Source organism: Lethenteron reissneri, chromosome 17 (assembly GCF_015708825.2).
Source record: "Lethenteron reissneri isolate LAM-NWPU_2019-01 chromosome 17, ASM1570882v1, whole genome shotgun sequence".
NCBI classification, from domain to species: Eukaryota; Metazoa; Chordata; class Hyperoartia; order Petromyzontiformes; family Petromyzontidae; genus Lethenteron; species Lethenteron reissneri.
This window is the reverse complement of record NC_083795.1, coordinates 13,240,077-13,262,260: the sequence shown is the minus strand read 5'-3', so window position 1 is coordinate 13,262,260 and position 22,184 is coordinate 13,240,077. Positions and strand designations below refer to the sequence as shown.

General features: G+C 47.0%; 1 protein-coding gene across 1 annotated transcript in view; it reads left to right on the top strand.

Annotated features, from left to right (window-relative positions):
* The window catches only part of LOC133343520 (histone-lysine N-methyltransferase NSD2-like), a 31,749-nt gene extending 9,633 nt beyond the window's left edge, over positions 1-22,116 (top strand). Inside the window, 17 exon segments of the mRNA XM_061553189.1 lie at positions 817-920; positions 1,529-1,604; positions 2,414-2,532; positions 3,640-3,741; positions 4,470-4,596; positions 4,769-4,969; positions 5,566-5,742; positions 6,740-6,883; positions 9,290-9,446; positions 9,732-9,937; positions 11,045-11,157; positions 13,807-14,076; positions 14,450-14,566; positions 15,455-15,596; positions 16,258-16,367; positions 16,726-16,933; positions 17,705-22,116. Coding sequence (XP_061409173.1) covers positions 817-920; positions 1,529-1,604; positions 2,414-2,532; positions 3,640-3,741; positions 4,470-4,596; positions 4,769-4,969; positions 5,566-5,742; positions 6,740-6,883; positions 9,290-9,446; positions 9,732-9,937; positions 11,045-11,157; positions 13,807-14,076; positions 14,450-14,566; positions 15,455-15,596; positions 16,258-16,367; positions 16,726-16,933; positions 17,705-18,102 — 2,771 coding nt within the window. The 3' untranslated portion in view covers positions 18,103-22,116.
* Positions 22,117-22,184: the final 68 nt, after the last annotated feature.

Genomic DNA, 22,184 nt, shown 5'->3' with positions numbered 1-22,184 from the left:
AAATTCAGTTACACATTTACCAAAATATGTTTTCAAACACCATATTATGTTTTTTCCAGCTTGACCAATATTATTCTGTTAAATTACAAATTAACTGGTTACAAGCTGTTCGTGCCATGTCACTTACAGAGCTCATTCAAATAAAGTTTGAGATCTTGTGTGTGCGCGTGCATGTTCCTGGTTTGTGGTAGTGCAGCGGTGAGCATGCTGCGCTATGAACCTGGCGAGACGAGTTTGATTCCCACTCACAGCCAACACCAGTGACGATTTTCTGAACCTGACCTGGGCCTCCCCTAGGTCGACTCAGTCTCAAATGAGTACTTGGTTCAGTGTGTAATCATTGCCACTGGGGACACAAAGGCGGTCAGGCATGGTGTTGGCGACTCACCCCCACCCTGCTGGCTTTCATAGGTGCTCATTAACAGCACTTATCTCTAACAGTCTGTTGAATGATATATGGGGCATCTTTATTTTTTGTCCCTGGTAGCACAGCACGCTGATAATGAAGCCCCTCAGTGTCACGTGGGACTTGTTTAGCAATAATGAAGAGCGTTCAGCATGTAATGACTTAATTGGAATGCCAGGGACTGGTAAACGTGTAAAAGGTGAACCATGTTAGCTCACAAGAACTGGATCTGAGAAATACTGCTTTTTAAAGGCTTCCTGCTTTAGCAGAGCGGCTTTGCCTTTCCGCTATAAAACTAAAATTGTGATCAGGTTTGCTTGCAATGCTCATTCTTCTGAGGGCATGTACCCAGCTACCTTCATCGCTGCCACATCGGACTTGTGCTTAAATGCGTGCATTTCTCCGCACAGTGGTGGGAGCAGAGAGCCAGGCCTCCTTGCTGCGAAGGCCGCAAACAGAAGAGTCTGGTGTAGAGGAGAGTGTTCCGCGCAAGAGGGTACGCAAGGAGCCAAAGGTATGGGGAGTGTGGCATCACGATTCAACACTGTTCTGCCACTATGCAAACCTCTTGCCAATAAATGTATGACCCCCACTTTGTTTCAGCCCGGTCTATAATTATCTTGGTACAGAACACTGCCGCACAATGCCACACAAGCTTGCACTGTGTAGTGGTGTCCGGAGTTAATATAAAAAAAGTTCAGGGCAACGAGTAATCTATGACAGGCACACAATTTTGTGTAAAAAAATATTTATTTCAGCAAAAAATTACATACTAAAATTATTTTTGTAGTGTTTCACCATTTGTACCAAAGGACCTTATGCACCGGCCACACTTGCATTATACCATTTTAAATGGCCGTGGCTACAAGTTACTTGCCTATTCCAGTCTACCAGTGACATTAGAAAAACACCAAAACCTTGCCCATCGCAGGGGGTTACATTCTTCAAATTGTCCGCAATCGGCAAATCTGCAAACTTTTAAAGGCATTGGGGAAAGCTACGCTTTGGTTCATTGTTCGTAATACGACACTTTCTCCTTTTGTTTAATGTTCCCCTGCATTAACACAAATATTAAAAGAGTGTTTGCCGATTGGCTCTTGATACCTGATGTGTTTTCACTAGACTGGAGTCTTGCCCACGTTGGCTGAAAAGGGGAAGTCCCTCTCCTCGTTTGTGCCTGTGGGTTCTGTACAGCCAGGTGAGTTTGTTTCAAGATTGGTTAAATCGACTTTAACATTTTATCAAACATGGGGAGAGTCAATCTTGATATGAAGCTTTCGTGACTATAGGAATCCATACTCTTTGGTTCTTTCGGTAAAGTCACGTAGGTATAAAATAAAATAAATCGTGACGTTTCGGGCGCAACACGAGTGATAATGTGAGAAATTAGCATGTAAATGTAAGATCGGAGAGCGGCCTCCTCGACGAGGACACGGAAGTGGCTATGTTAATGTGAGAGATTAGCATGTTAATGTAAAGTGAAGTTTGAAAATTAAATGTGAACCATGGCCGGTTACAGCGCAAGATGTGACATGAGTATTTTCTTTTCTTTCTATCACACTTCACGCTTTCAATCGGGAAAAGGTGTGTTGTCTCACTAAATCACCAATAATGTACCCATTCCCCGGCACGTCTCAGCAGCTAAGCGTATTTGAGCCGGAATAGTGCTGGGAGAGGTGACCGCCATGTTTCACAATTGTTGTAGATTGCGGGGCTATTTAGTGGACAGCAGAGGGCAGTACAGCAAAATCCATTGTTCTCTGCTTATATGCTTCCAGATCTTTGCTCCCCACCTTCACCAACTCCCACGATCTAGCGTGGTGAAGTATGGTTCAGTAATCCGTGACCCGCACGGCATGGGGAGGCTATCATCCAGCCATGGATTGAGAAAAAAGGGCTATACATGCACACAAGACACGTTAAAGAGGAGTCACCTCGCTGTGTGCGCATGCAGGTGCCACTGCTTGCTTTTAAATCTTGACAAACCTGCATCGCTGTCGCCTGCAGTGGTGGCGAAGCTGTCAGACGCGTGCAAACCGCTGAAAAAGAGGAGCCGAGCATCCACCACGGACTCCACCAGCCCCTCGGAGTGTGATGAGGAGGGGGCACTTCCCCCGGACGCAGAGGTAATGCTCACTCGCTCACTTATTTCCCATTCGTGTTCCGCGAACTCATCATCAGACATGATCTATCCACTGTCGCCATTTCTCATGATCTCACGAAATAACAATCCATCTATCTCCTGCACACCAGCTAATGTCATCTCATCTCCATAGTAGACCTCCTCTGAGGTGTGTTTCCCTCCCTTGGCTATTATTAATCTCGACCACCGGCCATCCATAGCTTTAGGCAACGTGTGCTGCCCAAGCTCACCATTCTTAACAAGCAATATATCTCCAACTTGTACATGTTCTCTAATCCCCGTGTTCCTGTTTTGTTTTGAGAAATGGTTGCATGCCTAATAATGCCGCCACTTATTTATCCAGGAAGATCTTACTGAATTTGAAGAACATTCATCAGTATGTTCCTACATTGAGATGCTTGACCAGTTCCTCTTTTAATGAGTGGTTTGCTTATGGGAGGGAAAAAACATTCAATGGTCCGCAAACACTGGTTCACTATCTCACTTGCTGTACTGCCATTTTCTGGTGACTTTTGGAGTTTGACAAATATCCATGATCCACCAACCGTTACCTCAAACGTGCAGAATCGCAGGCATGTGCCGCTACACCCAGTTTGGCAATAGCCAGGACAGCATTCTGCAGCTACCAGGTTTTTTTCATTTGACTGAGCATTCTGTTTTTGACTTTTCAAAGTTGGCACCAGTGGAATCCCACAGTTCTGAAGCTTTAGCTCACGTTCTATATATTTGAGTTCTGGATGAGCGTGACTGATGTTGCATGTGTATATGCACATGTGTGAATGTGTCATGCGGTGGGTAGCAGTGGCATAGTGGTTAACACATTGCTATGAACCCAGCGACCAGGATTCGGCTGCTTGCGACAGCTCACATTATTGGCCAATGATATAACCGGTTGTGGGACTCCCCTTGGCTGACCAGACCTTAAATTATTTCCTGGTGTGGTGTAAAAACACCAGCACTAGAGAAACAAAAGCACCTGGGCATAGTTCTGGACACACCACCCACCACCTAGTGCACCGTGCTGGCTTTAATAGGCGCTCGCTACCAGTCTGTTAAATGCTCCACGGGGGGATCTTTGTGTTTCTCACAGGCTTCACCGGCGGGTCAGGGTGAGGCTGTCTACCAAGAAGGAAGCGAAGACTCGCAGTCCGAGGGCAAGCGAGGCAGTAGCAAGCGAGATGCCCTTTGCCTGGTAATTTCATGCATGTGTGTTTCAGGTGTTGTACAGACCCAGTCATGCCGGGTGAGGTTAAATCACGTTACATTAGGTTTTTTTCATGCTGTATGGAGACAGCTTTATATACATACTGATCCACTGCTGTCTAAGGGCGCTCACCATGCCATGTGGATCATGGGGTTATTTGAACATACTTCATGCTATTCAGTGTGAGTTTGAGAAGGCGTGGAACATGAATAAAAAAAACATTGTTTAGAAGGTAAGAATCCTTTGAGATGGTTACAAGTTTAATCATACGTATTTTATGCCCAACATGGTTTATTTATAAAATATATAATTGCAACTGCGTCTCAAGATGCATACAATAGTGTGGAGCGCAAAATATGCTCTTTATTCACCCAGGAAAGCCGCACCGAGTCTCAAGACTCGGTATCAGGAAGATCCTGATATATTCGCATGACCAGAAAACTATACCCAAAAAAATGTTTCCTAATAAATTCCAGTAAGAGAAACTGACTGGTATATATATCGGGTCAATATTAGTAGGTAAAACCCAATAGTTTATCTTTTGCAAAGAAGTCGAGGGGAAAAACACAATGAGAGAATGAAACAAGGTTAAGACAAAACCCTAAATGTAAATAATACTCCAGGGGCTGTGTTGGCAGTGGTGTGCAAGCACAAACCCAAGAGCCCAAATTAATCAAATAGCTGGCTAACATCTCTGGCATCGTCTTTGACCACAGGCGTGCGAAAAGACTGGTGGCTCCTTGGTTTCTTGCGAGGGCCAGTGCTGCGGGACGTTTCACGTGGAATGCCTGGGCGTTCAAACAGCGCCTGGCGACAAAGTCATGTGCAACGAATGCTCCACAGGTGCCTGCCACGTGACAGACGAACACTCTTAACAAGTTTCTTAATTCATTGCAAATAGCTGATGTGCAAATGGAAGAGAATTGCATGCGATCAGAACATGTGCAGCTTTTTTGCTCCGTGTCGGTACGAGTCTTGTGGCTCACATGGGGGTGGTGCTGTCGCGCGCTGGCAGGATTGCACGTTTGCTTCGCGTGTAAATGTGCGGGCGCGGAGGTGCGGCGCTGCGCCGTCTCCAGCTGCGGCCGCTTCTACCACGAGGAGTGCGTGCAGCGCTCCTCGGCCGCCGTGTTCGAGGGCCGCAGATTCCGCTGCCCGCTGCATGTCTGCCTGTCCTGCCACCTGGCCTACCCTGCCAGCAGCCGGGCCAGTCGCGGTAGGGAGTGAGGGCGACCATGAAGGGTGGAAAGATGTGGGCTTGCAACATGTGTGCAATGTTAAGGCACGTGTACAGTGTTAGATGAGGATTTCCGCACACCGTGTGGGATCATATGGATTATTTGACCATACATTACCACACTGATTAGCACGGTTGGCTGCGTACGGTGCGAAATACGTTCTTCGTACATAAATACATGGTCAGTGCAGCTTGATGAAGTTGGGGGTAACAAAGATGTGGGAGCATTAAAAAAAGTACAGTACATCAATGGATTTTGCCCCACTGCCCTCTGCTGCCCACCGTGTAGCACCGGAGCCCGATGACATCTTCTTTGCCATCGGGCAGCAGTAAGGGTCAAACAAGAACCGATGTTCCCTTGCAGTTACAATGTCATGTCTCTGAAAGAAGTCGAAATGGACATGACACCAGCAGCATTATGGGGATAAAAGTGGGGGAGAGAACTACTTTTTTTTGTTGAACAGGGAGCCCCTCGTCGGTGAGCGACCCTGACACACCCCAGTCTCGTGCAGCGTGCGCCCTGTTCGAGTACAGCTTGCACGTCTCTCCTCCCATCTCTCCCGCGCGTGCCGCAGGGAGAATGCAGCGGTGCGTGCGCTGCCCCGTGGCGTACCACACATCAGACAGCTGTTTGGCGGCGGGGAGCAAGGTGCTGTCTCCATACAGCATCGTGTGCAGCGGCCACTTCGCGCCAAACAAACGGGATAACACGTGGCATGTCAACGTCAACTGGTGCTTCTTGTGCTCGCGAGGTGAGGCGTCCAAATGACCACCTCCACTCCCCCCGTCCTAACTGCGAAATTCTCGACTTGTGTTGTGGTGTGTTGGAATTTAGCTATACAGCCTCTGAGGCCGCTACTTGTCTTGCGCTTCTGATAATCGCAAATCGGCGTGTGTACGCTTCCCTTGTTGTTTTGGTTGCCAAATTGTATGGAGATGGGCTTTATTGTTAAAACATAACTTTAAGGGCAGTGTTCAGATTTTTTTCCACGAGTTTGTTTCAGTTTCTGTACGTGTAATACTTTTAATGCTGAAATATGCAGTTGAGGTTAAATGTTTAAATGTACAGTGATGTCTGTGCTGCATATGTTAGAGAGCATGTTGAGTATCGAGCTGCTTCGTATTCTAATGAGAAATTGTCACCGTCTCTTCTGTTCTCTCGGATTGCACCTCAGCTGCCTGGTGTGACGTAACAGAAAATGTGCTGCTGCTGAACTCCTTTCCTCATTCACTTTTTAATCAATTGCTATGTTTTTACGAGCGTTGCTGTTTCGCTCCAGACAGTTGTGGCTGGGTCTTCAGAGCATATCTGCAGACCTGGCGAATGCTTGTGGAACAGATGCTTCCCATAGCCCCTTCTTGCACTCAACAGCCCCACGCGTGGGTGTGTGGGCTCACCCCCTGGTCTACGACAGTGTGATAATAGTGGCCACGCGAAAACATAGTTGCTAATGGAGATGAGGTGTTGCACAGATTTTGAAATGCTTCAGTAGAAGAGTAGAATGCACCTGACTAATTTTGGTAGTATTAGAATATTCTTTACTAACAACTGTTTTTCCACTCTTTATACATTTGTGTTTTCTAGTTTGTGTGTTTTAAATGTTTGTGTATTTTATTTCACGTTATTTTCACATGCACATGGTTTTTGTTCTCTGTGTAACGGAGTTGCACTGCATATTGTGAGTCTGTCTTGGGGAATCATGGGTAAGCTTCCCTCCCCCTTCCCCTGTGTCTCTCCGGGTGTTATAGGAGCGCCTTTGCCCGATGCAGGCCCCGCTCTCTTTGAACAAAGTTCCCACTACCTATTGAGCGAATACAAAAGATCCAGTGAACTTGGGAAGTTACCCATGATTCCCGTAGTCCCCGCAGCAGCAGCAAAGGCCTGTGGGAAAGGTAAATGTTTACTGCCATTGCTTTTTGGCTGTTGCCTTGCCCTCTTGCCTCCACTTTTCACTACACCGCGCTCCCCGTTTACTACATGGCAGTGGCATGTTCTTGCTTGCTCCATGCCCTTACCATAGTCAATCCACATCTGGGCTGCTGGTCACGCTGTCTCTGAAGGGCATTCCTTCCATCTGCGGTCCTCAACCAATTGGCGAAACTTGTTCATCGGCTTCTCAACCTTAAGATTATCAAACACGAAGCCTGACAATATTGAAAAACCCCCCTTGACACAATTGAGCTTGGTGTTTTGATTGGTTGTAAGACAACTAAGAGTTTCCCCCTTCAGGTTGTGCGTGGCCAGCGATGTTGATTCAGTTGAAGATCGTTTTTCGTTATCCGAGGTCTAACTCCACGGGGGTTATTTCGAGTCGTCGCAAACAGCACAACATTTATTTCGGCCAAACCTACCCAAAGCGGCTGACACATTTCCACCTTTAGCCATTTTCTCAAAAGGTCAGTGACAATGTAAACGTGCCAGCTGTTCTCTGAGCTGAGACATTCACAATTTGACTAATTCCATGGCAGCCGAAATAACCCCTGCTCCCCCCCTCCCCTTGTTTTGCATACCGTAAAGTTTCCATTGGCTAATCGTCGTGCGCCGTCATGTCGGGTAACGGCTTCTAAACTGATTTTTGTTTTTGCCGAAAACTGTAGCTGCCTTGCCCAGCAGTTGGTTTGCAACACAGATCACCGGGGGTCACGAAACTAAAAAAAATCACGACAAGATGCCACACTTTATTGGTGTTCCCTGTCTTTTATCAGAGTAAAAGTTTGACCAGAAAGTGAACTGTTGCGGTTTTGACCATAAGTCAACACTGAGGACTGAGGCTCATCTTGCTCTGTTGGCACCAGTGCCGCAAAGTTGTTCCAGGTTTCACGTCAACTGAAGTAGTATGACCGGGGCCGCCTTCAAGGCCGACCCAGCCGCGTTTAGCATTGCAGTGTTCATTTCCTAGATTCTGGTCTGTGTGTTGCAGGTAACATTGGTGTTAAAGGTGAACAGATATGTGCAGGACTCGACAGTTGCACCAGATGCGAGGTTTTACAGTACTTTTTCTTGGCAAAGAATACGATTTTATATTTTACAGCCCTTTGTCATTGCACTGCTAGATCACGATTGCTGGATTCATAGTGCAGTGCGCTAATCACTTTGCCACCACTCTACCAGTTTTTCGACTTTATTCTGTTGCGTATTCGATTTTCAAGACAACTGTTGCAGGGCCTTAGGTCATCGGATTTTCAAAATCCCCAATTCGAGAACTGGTATTAATGCTGCACTGCGGTTTTATGGAAATAATGATATTCGGCACGTAAAATGTAAACCGGAAAACTTTATTGTCACTGGTGGGAGAAACTGTCAAAGTTGGGCAATGCAGATCCCATATATCCTTCAAAGGTGTGGGGGGGGGGGGGGGGGGGTGAGCACCATCCGCTTGTGTCGCCACACAATAAACTTTACGGTATACCAGCACTGCAGTGTGGCTTCCCTTCCCCAGTTTGACTCTTGATTGCTGTCTCCATGACCGATCATCGCGTGGCGGCGGTGCATGGCTTAATGGCTCCAAAGCTGCGACTGTGTTTGTCGTGTCGTGGCCAGGGTGGGGGCTGGGGATGAGTTGTCGTGTGTGTGTGTGCTGGTGCGGTAAAATGTTACGATGGCTCACGAATGTTGTGCTTTGCTGCTTCTTCACCTTTGTCCCTGGAGTGCGACGATGCGATCTCGGTCGCTGCGGTGTAAACCCAACGTGGTCCTTGAAATGCCATTTTCATCAAGCATGCTTGCATTCAAACCGATTTACTAAGAGCTGTTGAACCGTGCCAGTGATTTATTTATTCATTCAGTTCATTGGCTCCTTCTTAGTCCTAAACATCACAAACTTAAATTCAACCCCATCGTACCTTCATTGAGTACGCTTTAAAAAAGTTGGTCCTGGTGGAACTTACATCTTCATGTTTTTAAATAATGTATCTCGCATAAATTCGGTAAAATGTAATATTCTATTTGGTTATTACAAGGCAAGAGGCACAACCACCGAAGGATATAAACTGAATGATGTTCACCTTCATTTACATCACTGGATATGGCCTGATAACTTTGTGCTGCATCGTCTGTGTCATGCCATCAGGTTTCATATACATTTGCTGGAAATCTAAATGATAAAAATGCGCATACAATGTATAAGTACATATTTTGAAGCCTGTACATGTGAATGTTTTTTTAGCAAGCACAGTGATTAAATGTTAAAAATAATATTTAACCGTGCTAAATGATTACTCTCCCGGTGTGGGAGAGGGGAGCGATTCAGTTGACGTGGTGGCGTTTGTTGCTTGTGCGGTGCGTGCATGTGATGCCAGGTGGCTGTCTCCTGTGCTGCGAGTCGTGCCCGGCCGCCTTCCACCCCGAGTGCCTGGGCATGGAACCACCAGAGGGCACCTGGTGCTGTGCCGAATGCCGGGCTGGCAAGAAGCCACAGTATCATGACATTGTGTGGGTCAAGTTGGGCAACTACAGGTGGGTGTGCGAGCAAGCAACCGTGCATGTGTGTGCGTGTCTATTGGCACTGGCGACAGCACAGGTGGTGCATGTGCCAGTTGTCTCGGGTAACCTACAACACCTGTGACCTGGTAGCAAGCCTTCGCCATTTCAGATGGCCTCAAAGTTCACTTAGCCTGCCACAATAGGGCCGGATTTTTTACAGCTGTTGTTGCCGTATGTGCGCTTGTGGTGGCTTTGCATGGCGTGGCGAGTGAGTTCCAAGGTACGACTACTCCCCTCGTGTGTGTGTGCCGGCGCCAGGTGGTGGCCAGCTGAGATCTGCCAGCCGCGCAATGTCCCGCAGAACATCCAGAACCTCAAGCACACGGTCGGGCAGTTTCCCGTGCAGTTCTTTGGGTCGCACGACTACTACTGGACGACGCAGGGTCGCGTGTTTCCGTACATGGAGGGCGACAAGGGCTCCACCGACTACAAGACGAACTGCCTCAACAAGACTTTCAAACGTGGTACTTTTGTGCGAATACCCGCATAAAGCATTGTTTCTGTGCCTGTAATTTTATCCAATTTGGAGGAAAATGGATTGAAAAAAAACACCTTGTTTTCTCATAGCACCTCAGCAGTGTGTAAAGCGCTCCTACGAAACGAATTTGAAGCTTCATTGAGACAAAAAAATGTAATCTACACTCCGACACTATCATGGCGTCCCTGTGAAGTCACTCCCATGAACTTCAATATATGTCAGTGCAGTGGTTTAGATGTTTTGCATTGTAAGCGTCATTACATTTATTTTTATCTTTAATTGGTGTCCTGAAATGTATCCTCTCGTCCACAAAGGAAACCTATCCCTCTGTCGTCATTTGATCACCTAGTCCCTCGATGTGGGTGTCGCAGTATTAATCGTAAATAATAAATTGTGATGATTTCGGTCCTGTCGGAGTTTATAGTTTCCCAAAATCTGTTTTTGACTAAGTATATGTACATATACTTAGACACTGAGATCCTCAATGAGCACACAACTCTTGCTTTGCCACCAAGTTCTCCTGGGGTACCTTCGGATACCAATACCGATGACATGGTGTCTAACCAGAGATACGTAAGCGCCATATGGCGCACTTTCTCTTTGACTGACCCTGTCCTCTCGTTTCTTTCAAAGTCTCCCTTGCCAAAAGATACCCCTGGGCTCGATGGGCCCTTACCTAGTTGTGATTCTATCCAGGTGGAGGATCCTCCTGGCTGTGGTAGATTGACAGCTGCTGTCGAGAGCTGGCATGAGAAGGGAGCTCGCATAGGGAATTTCTCCCAGGAAGGAGCGTTCGGGTTGTGTGTGTATGTTGAACTTCCTTTGCACCTTACGAAACCAACCGTGCTAATCGAAGGTGCGGCTGCTAAAAGGCCTTGGAACACCTGCACTCGCACAGTGCGTTTGAATCCAGAAGTGTGTTTCAAGGACCTTATGCTGACTTAACCGCTTGACAATGAACAGCCAAACGCAGTGCTGACACCTTGACAGATCTGCCATCAGAGGGGCAGACGTTGTCACCGTTTCCCAGATGTTCTTGACTTGGTATCGTCCGAGTCTTGCACCGCTAACTTGAGGTGCCGCGTGCTTGCAGCACTACTGGAGGCGGCCGCTCGGTACCAGGCCCTGAAGGCCCAGAGGGAGACGCGGGAGGCGCAGGAGACGGAGCGCAGCGAACGGAAGCCACCCACCTACAAGCATATCAAGGTGCCGTCGACACTTCCCCCATCGGGCCCACCTAGACGCAGACACACGGTGGAGTTGTGCAACCCCATCAGCGATTTTAATAATGGTCACGATTTGGAGGTCGCAATTGCACGTTATTGTTGTACAATTTTGTTAGTTCCATGAAATAAATGTCACAGTGTTCAGCATAATTAGTAAATTATTGAATCTCAAAGGACGTATTGTGAGCATTATAAATATATAAATTATTGGACTGCTACGTGCCTCACAATGTGGAAAACTTGAGTGCCCCCTCCAAAATAACACAAGGTGTTGCACCATAACTGACATGGGTTATACTCTTAGGTTTTTTCGGTAAAGTCACGTAGGTAAAAAAATAATAATAAATGAAAATAACTCAATTAAATTGGTGATTTAATTGAGTTACTTTCATTTATTATTATCTAGAATTAACATGGGTTATCTATAATAGGGTGGTTAAAATCGGGTTGTTTTTGCTTTATCAGAAACCGAATGAAGCTAAAACGGTATAAAACAACTTTGACACGTAGAAAAATGGATATTAAACATAAAATGTTTACCTTTTTAGTTGAGAAAGGAAGAGAGCTGCCATGTTGTCATGGTTATTAGCACCTCACCTGGACTTGCATGGACGTTGACACGATAGGAATATTTTATTAACTCAGTCCACCCATCAATATAAATGAGTAATGTGACTTTACCGAAAGAACCAAAGAATGAGTAATGCACAGTTAGCCAATTGGCAAGTCACATGTGGTGGGGTAAAGTGTGGGCACACCCACCTCTCCAAGACAATTGGTCAGCATAGAAGAGTAGATCAAATTCAGGAGGCCCTTTTAGCCGGCAGTGGCGTGAGCAAGTACTTGCATGGCTGCACACACGTAACTTATTATTGACAGACAAAGGACCAATGCATTCAAGCCCCTGTGCTCTGTACATTCGCGCATATCAAACGGTGCATTCGTTACTCACGTTACGCTGGATATCGTAACCAGGTCTTGACACTTAAAAGCCAGTAACCAATTTTAATGTGTTGTTCAGGGAAAATGTAAGAAACCGGGAAGACCTAACAGAGACTGATTTGACGATGACATAATAAGAGATTGGTGCCAGAAAGATGTGGCACTACTTGAGGCTTATTGGCACAAGACAGTGGAAAGTGGAAACAAATGACGAAATGCGCATAGATCATGTTGATGAACCAATTCTGAAAAAGATTACCGGCTTACCAGTTGTTATTTAACACAACCCTGTTTTATAACGAGGCCTGGTTCCGCTTCTACAAAGCAGCACATTGTATGGTGTTCCGTCTACCCACAGTGCAGTTTGAACTTGCTTTGATTCGCCACACACGTGGGTGTGGCTGCTGCTGTGCTTGCAAATGTTACCTAATTCAGCCGTTTATGGAAAAATGGTGAATATTCCAATTTTGTCTGCCAGTACTTGTATTGCTTGTAAATTTGCAGTGATGTATACATACTCTTGGGCTCTTTCGGTAAAGTCACGTAGGTGGAAAAATAATAGATCACGACGTTTCGATCGCAATACAAGCAATCGTCATCAGGTGGGACAACCACAGCAAGAAAAAACTGCTGAAGTAGGCGAGAGATCTGCCGTGGCACGAGGTTATATAGTGTAGTGTATAGTATAGTGTATAGTGTAGTGTATGGTGTGGTGTGGTGTAGTGTATATTGTAGTGTATAGTAGGCCTCGGCAGTAAGGGGGAGAGAGAAGGGGGGGGAAGGAGGCAGGGCAGAAAGTGGACCCCGCGGCAGCACCCGGGTCACTGGATTGGAGATCGGAGAGAGATGCACAGAAAGAGAGAGAAAGACACACAGAGTCGGAAATAACAGCTGACATAGGCAGGTAGGATGGAAACATCAGTCAGTTAATACTTTACCTGGTTAATAATGTCCTTCCAATGATTGCTCAGTTTGTACCCATCTTCTCGGTTGAAGTTGTGTCTGTGTTTATATATCTGGATGGCTTCTTGCTGTGGTTGTTCCACCTGATGACGATTGCTTGTGTTGCGATCGAAACGTCGTGATCTATTTTTCTACCTACGTGACTTTACCGAAAGAACCAAAGAGTATGGATTCCTGCAGTCACGAAAGCTTCAAATCAAGAATGTAGACATAATTGATATTTACGCTCGTCTCCGTTGTTTTTGCTCATGCTGCTTCCTGGAAGTATGTATATTTGCAGCGTTAAGTTAATGTAACCAAACACAGTGAATTTCTTCATATCTGCATGAAGCAAGTAGTTATCGATGGACTCTACATATCCTATTAGCACACCTTTTATGGTGTGAATTGTGACATGCCTAATAAGTAATAATTCAAACTAAACTATGTAAAATATATATATTTTACCAGGTAAGGCCCACTGAGCTCTGTAATTGATGAAATTCACCGCTGGATGAAGACCTTAACGCCATGTACATTACAGCGGCTTCTTTTTTTACTGCACGTCACGCCAGTCAGTGTGGGATTGTCAAGCAGACAAGGGCAGGAACCGCTTCTGGGAATCGAAACTTAGCTTGGTGTGCAATTTAAACAGAGGCGTGCGGTACTACTTCAAACGAGCGTGTGCCTCTCGATAACCTGATTGCACACTCCCCACACCCTGTGCCCCCTAACCCCCACGTAGGCCAACAAGCCGGTGGGGCGCGTGCAGGTGTACACGGCAGACGTGTCGGAAATCCCCCGCTGCAACTGCAAGCCGACGGACGAGTCTCCGTGCGGCCTCGACTCGGAGTGCCTCAACCGCATGCTTCAGTACGAGTGCCACCCGTCCGTGTGCCCCGCGGGCGACCGCTGCCAAAACCAGGCGTTCACCAAGCGCGCCTACCCTCCCTCGCAGATCGTCAAAACAGCTGGGCGTGGCTGGGGGCTGCTCACACTGGTCAGCATACGCAAGGTAAGGTGCCACCCCCCCCCCCCCACCTTGTTCGCCTACTCACTCGAGTCACTCGCTCACTCACACGCTCACTCACTTGCTCACTCACACGCTCACTCACACGCTCACTCACACGCTCACTCACACGCTCACTCGCTCACTCACACGCTCACTCACTCGGTCACTCATTCGGTCACTTGGGCACAATCGTGGTTTATTTCTGGCGTGAATTCCCAGCTCAAAAGTTTCCACGTGAACCTCTCGGCCCGCTGGGAGCGGAGAGATTTTCCACTTGGCCCTTGCTGAAAAAGCAGTTGGGCGGCGCTCCTGACTTGCAAAGATACGAGCTGTCTGTATTTTTGCGTTGCGTCTTCGTTTTGAATGTACCTTTCAGGGAGAGTTTGTGAACGAGTACGTGGGGGAGCTGATCGACGAGGAGGAGTGTCGCAAGCGCATCAAGTACGCGCACGAAAAGAACCTCAGCAACTTCTACATGCTCACTATCGAGAAGGTGAGGCTTCACTCGCACCTCAACCGCTCTCCTCTCCCCACGTGATGCGATGATTTGGTGTTGCGCTTCTTTTCGAGAGTGAATTTTTTTGTTTATTTATGGTCCTGTTTGTATGGTTTGTTACGTTCCGAATAGTTTTTATCTCACAAATCGAAAATAATAGAAATGAATAATAGACTATTCATCCTGTATTCTTTGGGTCTTTTGGTAAAGCCACGTAGATAGGAAAATAATAATATTTTAAATATTTTTCTATCTATGAATTACTACAGTCACGAAAGCTTTAAGTAAATATTTTATTCATCGTGTAAATAAAACAATTAATAATGTACTGCGGTTTGTTGATTCGTTGCTGGATGAAGGCCACCTTATGTAGTGTCACTCGGGTTGTTTAATCTTACTTCACACTCATCGGTGTGGGCTGGTGTGGGGGTGAGTGCCCAGGACCGACACTAAAGTTAGCCGTAGCTAGAAATCTCTGTGCCCACTGCTTCCGCATTCATGAAATGTATCCTGAAGTATTGAATTACTCCTCATTAATCATTCTGTGCTCATTACCCAGAACACTAGGTGGCAGCCTGTCCCATATGATGATTGCAGAGCAGCTTCTGTGGAACACAGCTCTACATTTTTTAGCCGGCATATCTGGTTATTTAAGTCATGGATCATCAGTTCAACCACTCGGGCCAATTAAAATAACACTTGATCAGCATCAATCAGTCGTGGCACGTTGGGTGTTGCTCGTAGGGAGCTTTTAAGAGGCAGTATACGATGGGGGCTGCTACCATTTTCTAAAGGGGCCTGACCAATTACAGTTTTAGGATGATTTAAGTCGGCTGAATCGACCAATAGCCCCAGCCGTAAACTGATTCGCGTGCACACAACCAGGATCGCATCATCGACGCAGGACCCAAGGGCAACTTCTCGCGCTTCATGAACCACAGCTGCCAGCCCAACTGCGAGACCCAGAAGTGGACGGTGAACGGCGACACACGGGTGGGGCTCTTTGCCACGTGTGACATCGCTACAGGTAACGCCTGACTCGCACGTGCAAAGAATCCCCGTGTGTCACCTACACAGATTGTTGGGGGCATGTGCTGTTAGCGAACGCCTATGAAGGCTAGCACATCGCATGAGGGGGTGTTTTTTTAGCACAATGGCTGTTTACATATTACACCAGTTAAAACTAAAACTATAAACTATTTTTATTTTACCAGGTAAGGCCCACTGAACTATATAGCTCTTTTTCAGAAGCGATCTGGCCACAAATGATAGCTCAACGAAGTGGCTTATGTGGAAATATATTGCAGCCAAATACTCTATATGCATGTGTCTATATGTGGAGGGTAAAACCGCAGGACCCGCAGAAAAATCCACACGACCACAGGGGAGAACGTGCAAACTCCAAATATACAGTTGTCAGGGTCGGGATCAAACCCACGACCTCTTGAATACCAGGCCGAGGTAGCTAGCATCTCGCCACCATGGCACCCTGTTGACCTAAGGGATGCCCAGAAGCTATTCAGATATTCGCTCCTGATGTTAGCCTTGGTCAGGTATTGATCTTGGATCACCGGGTTCGTAGCCCAGTGCACCAGCTACTACATTACCTCATATACGCACACGACACGTTTTGGTCTTTCGGATGTGTCCGTGCATGGGTTTGTCGTGATTCTATATGTGGATCCCAGCAGGCACGGAGCTGACGTTCAATTACAACCTTGACTGCTTGGGAAATGAAAAAACTATCTGCAAGTGTGGGGCCCCCAACTGCAGTGGCTTCCTGGGCGTCCGGCCAAAGGTACTGCCCCCCCCCCCTCTCTTGCACCCTCACAATCCAGGTGGCCGTATACTGAACTGAGCTGGGCCTGGGAAGACGTGTGAAGCTTGCTCTGGGCTAATGACGCATTCGTTGCTTGCGGCGTTAGTACGCTGTCAGTACACTGAGTCACAGAATCATCTGCACACGTCTCCACCCCTTCATTGTATGTTATATGTGAACGACGCGGCTCGTATGTGTGTATGTTGAACTTATTTTGCACCTTGCATAGCCATCCGTGCCAATCGTAGGCTCGGTTTCTCGAGTAAAAAATAGGCGTAAAGTGACTTTCCCATCCTCTTCATTGCATGCCCTCCACTCCACCTTGGCGCACCCTAAGACGGCGGCGGCGGCAGCCACGGAGGAGAAAGCGAAGAAGGCGAAGCGGAAGGCGCGCGGCCGGCGCCCCCGCACAGAGACGACGCGCGCCGAGCACGAGGACGAGTGCTACCGCTGTGGCGACGGTGGCGAGCTCGTCATGTGCGACAAGAAGGCCTGCCCTAAGGCCTACCACCTGTCCTGCCTCAACCTCACCAAGCCTCCCTTTGGTGAGCGTCTCGCACACACGCGCACAAATGCACGCATGCAACCCAGCAGAATAAATGACAAAAAATTGCATGGATTGTAAGACACACCGTTTTTTCCGCCCTTGTATATTAAGGTAAAAAATGAAGGTATATTATAATCAATCTTGATTTGAAGCTTTCGTGACTGCAGGAATCCCCATACTCTTTGGTTCTTTCGGTAAAGTCACGTAGGTGGAAAAATAATAGATCACGACATTTCGGTTGCAACACAAGCGACCGTCTCACACTGACATGCTAATCTCTCACATTTACTTACAAATTCCTTCTCTAGCTCCGCCCACTTACCCTTGGGTTGAGCCCACCAAAATCCTATATAAACTCTTGTTACAACAACTCTTTCTCCTATGTCAGCAGTTGTCCTGCTGTATCTGTTCCACCTGATGACGGTCGCTTGTGTTGCGATCAAAACGTCATGATCTATTATTTTTCCACCCGCGTGTCTTTACAGAAATAACCAACGAGTGTCTATTATAATCCTTCAGGTTTGCATGTGGCTACATTTGTGTAACTTTATTGACACCAGGCACAAGTGTGGTATGTGTCTTACTGGCCTTTTTTTATCCGGAGACTACTGTAGTACTTGACAGCCCCTTGTCAATCCATGGCTAGGTGAAGGCCTCGCCGTGCCATGTTGATCATGGGAGTTGTTTGCCTTCAGAGCGCTGGATCGCTTCAACCATCAATAACCATCGGTGTGTGCGCCGCGTGTGTGCCGCCCCATCGCACGTGCAGGTAAATGGGAGTGCCCGTGGCACCACTGCGACGTGTGTGGCCGCCCATCGGTCCGCTCCTGCGAGCTGTGCCCCAACTCCTTCTGCAAGGAGCACCAGGCCGGCTCACTCACCCACCTCACCCGGGACGGTCGCATCTGCTGCGAAGAGCACGATGGCTGGATCGATGATATCGCGACCATTGTTGAAGAGGAGGAGGAAGAGGAGGAGGTGGCGGCGGCGGCAGCAGCGGTGCCTCGTGACGACGCCGCCGAGGAGGAGGGCCTGGCGAGGCCAACGATTCGGGAGATCGGGGAGCTGGCCCGCAGGGCAGTACTCCAATCTGCTGGCGAGAAGACCTCTCAGCCCAAGGTGGCGGCCTACGTGTCCCAGGGGCCCAGCTCAAGTCAGGCCATGTGAGGGGAAATAATAAGGCCAGAGAGCGCATAGCGAGCGTGAAGGGTTATTCTCAATGGCGCTTCACCGGGCTCATTTTGTTTTGTAATTCGGGTTGGGTAACACTGTTAGGGAAAAGTGGCCGATAACGGCAGTTGATAAAGATAATGGACCCTGGGTCGCAACCGTGAATGTGGACCGGAACCCTTTCACTCAAGCTTTGAGCAAGTGTTCCTTCTTTTTCCCCCCCTTCCTGCCTGTCGAATTGGAGCAGACATAGGAATCCAGTGAATGTATTATAATGGTTGAGGTACGTTTGTCTGCTTCAGAATATTTTTTTAATTGATATCCCGTAAGCAATTTTAGCACCTTAAGAGATGACGGTGGGAAAGTGAACAAGTTGCAGATTTGATGGTGAGGTACCCGCATGGCTCGGTGTTCGCTCCGTGGGACCAGAATTTTATAGAACAAGTTATGAAATCCAGACAGCATCTTCCAGTTTAACATGTAGGCTTTCGCGACTAATATGAATAAGAGGTTTTTTGGGTTAGATTGCGTAAATATAAATGTGTCGTTAAACCCACCACCACCCAACACCGCCAATTAGTAAGATTTATCACGTAAATAAAACGTGCCGATTAGTTAAGAGTTCAGCACACCAGTGTGTTTGAGAGTAAACCCGCAGCATTTACAATTCGAGTATAACGTTCCGCTGGTGATTACAACCAGCATCTTCCAGCAACAACAGCCTGCATTGAAAAAAAATCAAACCCCATTCATTGATTTGTTTTAACAAAATCACAGTGACTGTGGGAAAAAGTTACCAATTGTTGGAATGTCGAGTTTTTCTAGCGATTCCAGCAATTTTGATGTGTATTTTAAGCTGACTGGTGTGACCTGTCAGGTATTGAGCACTGAGAATGTTGGGCTTGGTGGTGGGAGGGGAAATGAAATAAGCTGGGGGGGGGAAATAAGTTGTTCACCTCCCAGTCTTGACCTCGGTTAGCACTCTGCGCCATGTGAAAAGAAAGTACAACCCAGAAAATAATCAGCTTTTTACTTACAACTGCAAACCTTAGACTGTGTCCCAGGCGTTTGAGCTTTGTAAATGAGAAAAAATAATAAAATATTAACATCATTTGAATACAACTCAATTACTATCTTGAGTTATAATCATGTTGCTATGGGAGTGCTGCCATACTTGTTTTTCTCGCAGCTGTCACTATAGCACACTTGAAGGGCATATAAAATGTTTCTTTCTCGTTATGAAACCTCAAACTCATGTGGGACGGGCAACAAATACACAAGGAAGGTGTTAACTCACTCATGATGATCTGGCCTTTTTTTGTTGTTGAATCTTTCGTCAACTTCCATGTATGATGCTTGAAGGCCATTACCATTTGAAAGCATGATCTGCCTGTACACAGGGATTGAGAAGCGTGGCTTGTGTTGTCACATGGTGGAAAGCTTCTAATTGCTTGACCATTCTGTGGGTGAGCACTGAAGCAGAGTTAGAGTTGCAGGTAGCGCTTTTGTGTATGTATATACGTATGCATGTTGAACTTTTTTCGCACCAGACGTAGCCAACCGTGCTAATCAGAGGTGCAGGGGAAGGACAACCAACTAAAGACAGAAAGCAGTTCTAAAGAACTGAGTTTTAGATCTAGATTTAAAAGTGCATAGCTCCAGTGGCTTCCTAATATCTGAAGGTAGAGCATTCCAGACGGCCGCAGAAGCGCGATACGCGCATATCAAATCACGCGATGCAATGTCCGTCTTTGTTCGATGGTTAGCCAAAAACCGCTGCTGTGAGGATGACCGAAGTTTGTGTGACGGTTTATACTCCTTGACCACCATTCGCCACACGCGCACATTTAAAAGCGTTCGTTCGCATTTCACTCGCTGCCTGACCTGCTCGTCTTCCCAGAAGGCAGCCTCGTTCAGGGTGGGGGGGGCAGGGAGCTGTGGGAACCGGCAGTCGATTGAGACAATTGTTACGGCGAGAGAGGTGGGCGTTGGGGCGGGAGACGGGACGGCAGAGGGAAGTTTTTGTCGGCTTAATGCAAATATGAGCAATAGTTTTTTTTGCCCGGCTTGTGATTAGTGCTTGTGTAAATTTTGCCAACAATGCCACTTGGCTGTATCTTCCTCTTCAGGGTTGGGCTGTGGATTCATGAAGGAATATAGTAGACTAAAAATGTACTTACAAATTTTTTTTTACTCCATTTTTTTTACATTAACTTAAAACACTAATGAAAACTGTAGGGCAGTGCTGTGGTGGCTGTGTGAAACAGATGGACATTGTATTTTCTAAAGGACTTTTGAGCCTAAGCGTGATAATAACTGGGTCTGGCTGCCGAGGACTCCGATGGCTTGTTAGTGGGTGTGTTCATTAGAGAGATGCCTGTCGTTATATTGCTTTCAATTATTTTCTTTTTTTTATATAAATGATAAAAGCTAACCCTTCTTTTTTTAATTACGTACCTTGAAAAACGATGGTTGTAGATAGTCAAGTGACGGTCGTGCTGATGTTTATTTGCGGCTGGCTGCTGTGACCTGCCACTTCCGCTACGCCACCCTCGGTTCCCTCGCTTCCGTCTGCGTCCACCGCTGCTTCGGAGATGAAACGCCAGGCGCAGACCGCTCGGTGGCGCTCTGCGCACGCTGTAAACCCCGCCAGCAGCATTGGTAATGCCGCTCCATTTGTTCACTTTGATTTCAATGTAATGCGCTTATTGAAGGGTTCAGCTGGCCGGTTTTGGTGACTGGCTGGCAAGTGTTGGTGGCCAAGCCACTGGCTGGAAAGTGGAACCCTTCAACTGACGACCATCCGCAGCAGTGATGCGTAGTCGCATTCCTAGATTTACCAGGCGTCATAAAAAATCTTCGGACGCAATTTGCGACGCTTCGGCAATGCTGCCCAAGTGGGGGGTGGGTGCCGGCTCCTGGCTTGTCTCCATATGCCGATGGTTGTTTACAGCTCGGGGAGATGATACTGCTGCGAGTTTCGATTTGGCGTTTTTTTCTTCCGTTGAACTGCAATATCAGAGGGAGCTGCGTGTGGGAGTTCAGACATCTGTGTGGGGTGCGAGGTCCAGTTGTTGCACCGCAATGCAATCTCCGAAATCTGAACAACGCCCATTCTTCTTGTGGATTAGGCACAAACCACATTCTCAAAATTTTACACCGTTGAGCGTTTTTGTTTTGTTCTTCAAATGTGAAAATAGATTTGTGTGCAGTCTTAATTCTAGGTAGTAGCAATGACTGAACGGTGGGACTTGCTTTTTGGAATTGTGCAAAGTGCTGCCCAGATTAAGCTCACATTTGCATAATCTGCAGGTGCGTGCAGTTTTAACAACCGGATAGAACTGAGCAATAATGAGGACACATTTGTCGGTGGAGCGCTCATTCTTATCAAGGTTTTTTCGCTGTTGACCTTTTTTATATGGCATTTGTTTGAGCCGATTTAAAAAAATATATTGTTACATTGTAGGGGCACTTCTGCTTTGACGACGGGCGTGCTCGGCTATTCCCATCGTCCCGCACGATCGCTGTGCCACCCCTTCCCTCCGCCGCCACCACCCCTCCACCGATGAATCAAGTGTTACAAATGTATTTTCTTGAATATATTGAAAATTCTTAACTCAAAAATATGAGACACTTCCACTTAACTTATACTGCTTGTATTCCATTCAAGTGTAGCACTTTTTTTCAAGTGATTATTTTCCAGACCAACACGCGAGATGCATGAAACACGGTAATAGATTCTGTTATGAAATCTACCCATGTGCAAGTGAATGTGTCTTCTCCGTGGGGCTGTTGCTCAGCCATGCTGCCCCATAGCCTTCCACCCCCCCATCCCATCCCTCTCCACTTCCTAGCTCCAAGTTGTCTCAGGTTCATGTATTACTGCTGTACATTTGCAAATACATGACTGGCTGGGGCAGGCTAAAGCTGCCCTTTGTTTTGTTTGTATACATTCGTTTGCTTCACATTCAACTTCGTAACAAAATAAATCGACTCGTGTTAAATACACCACTTGGGGAGTGTGTGTGTACGTGTGTGATGAAACTCACAATGCCGTTCCAACTCCGTCCAGAATCACC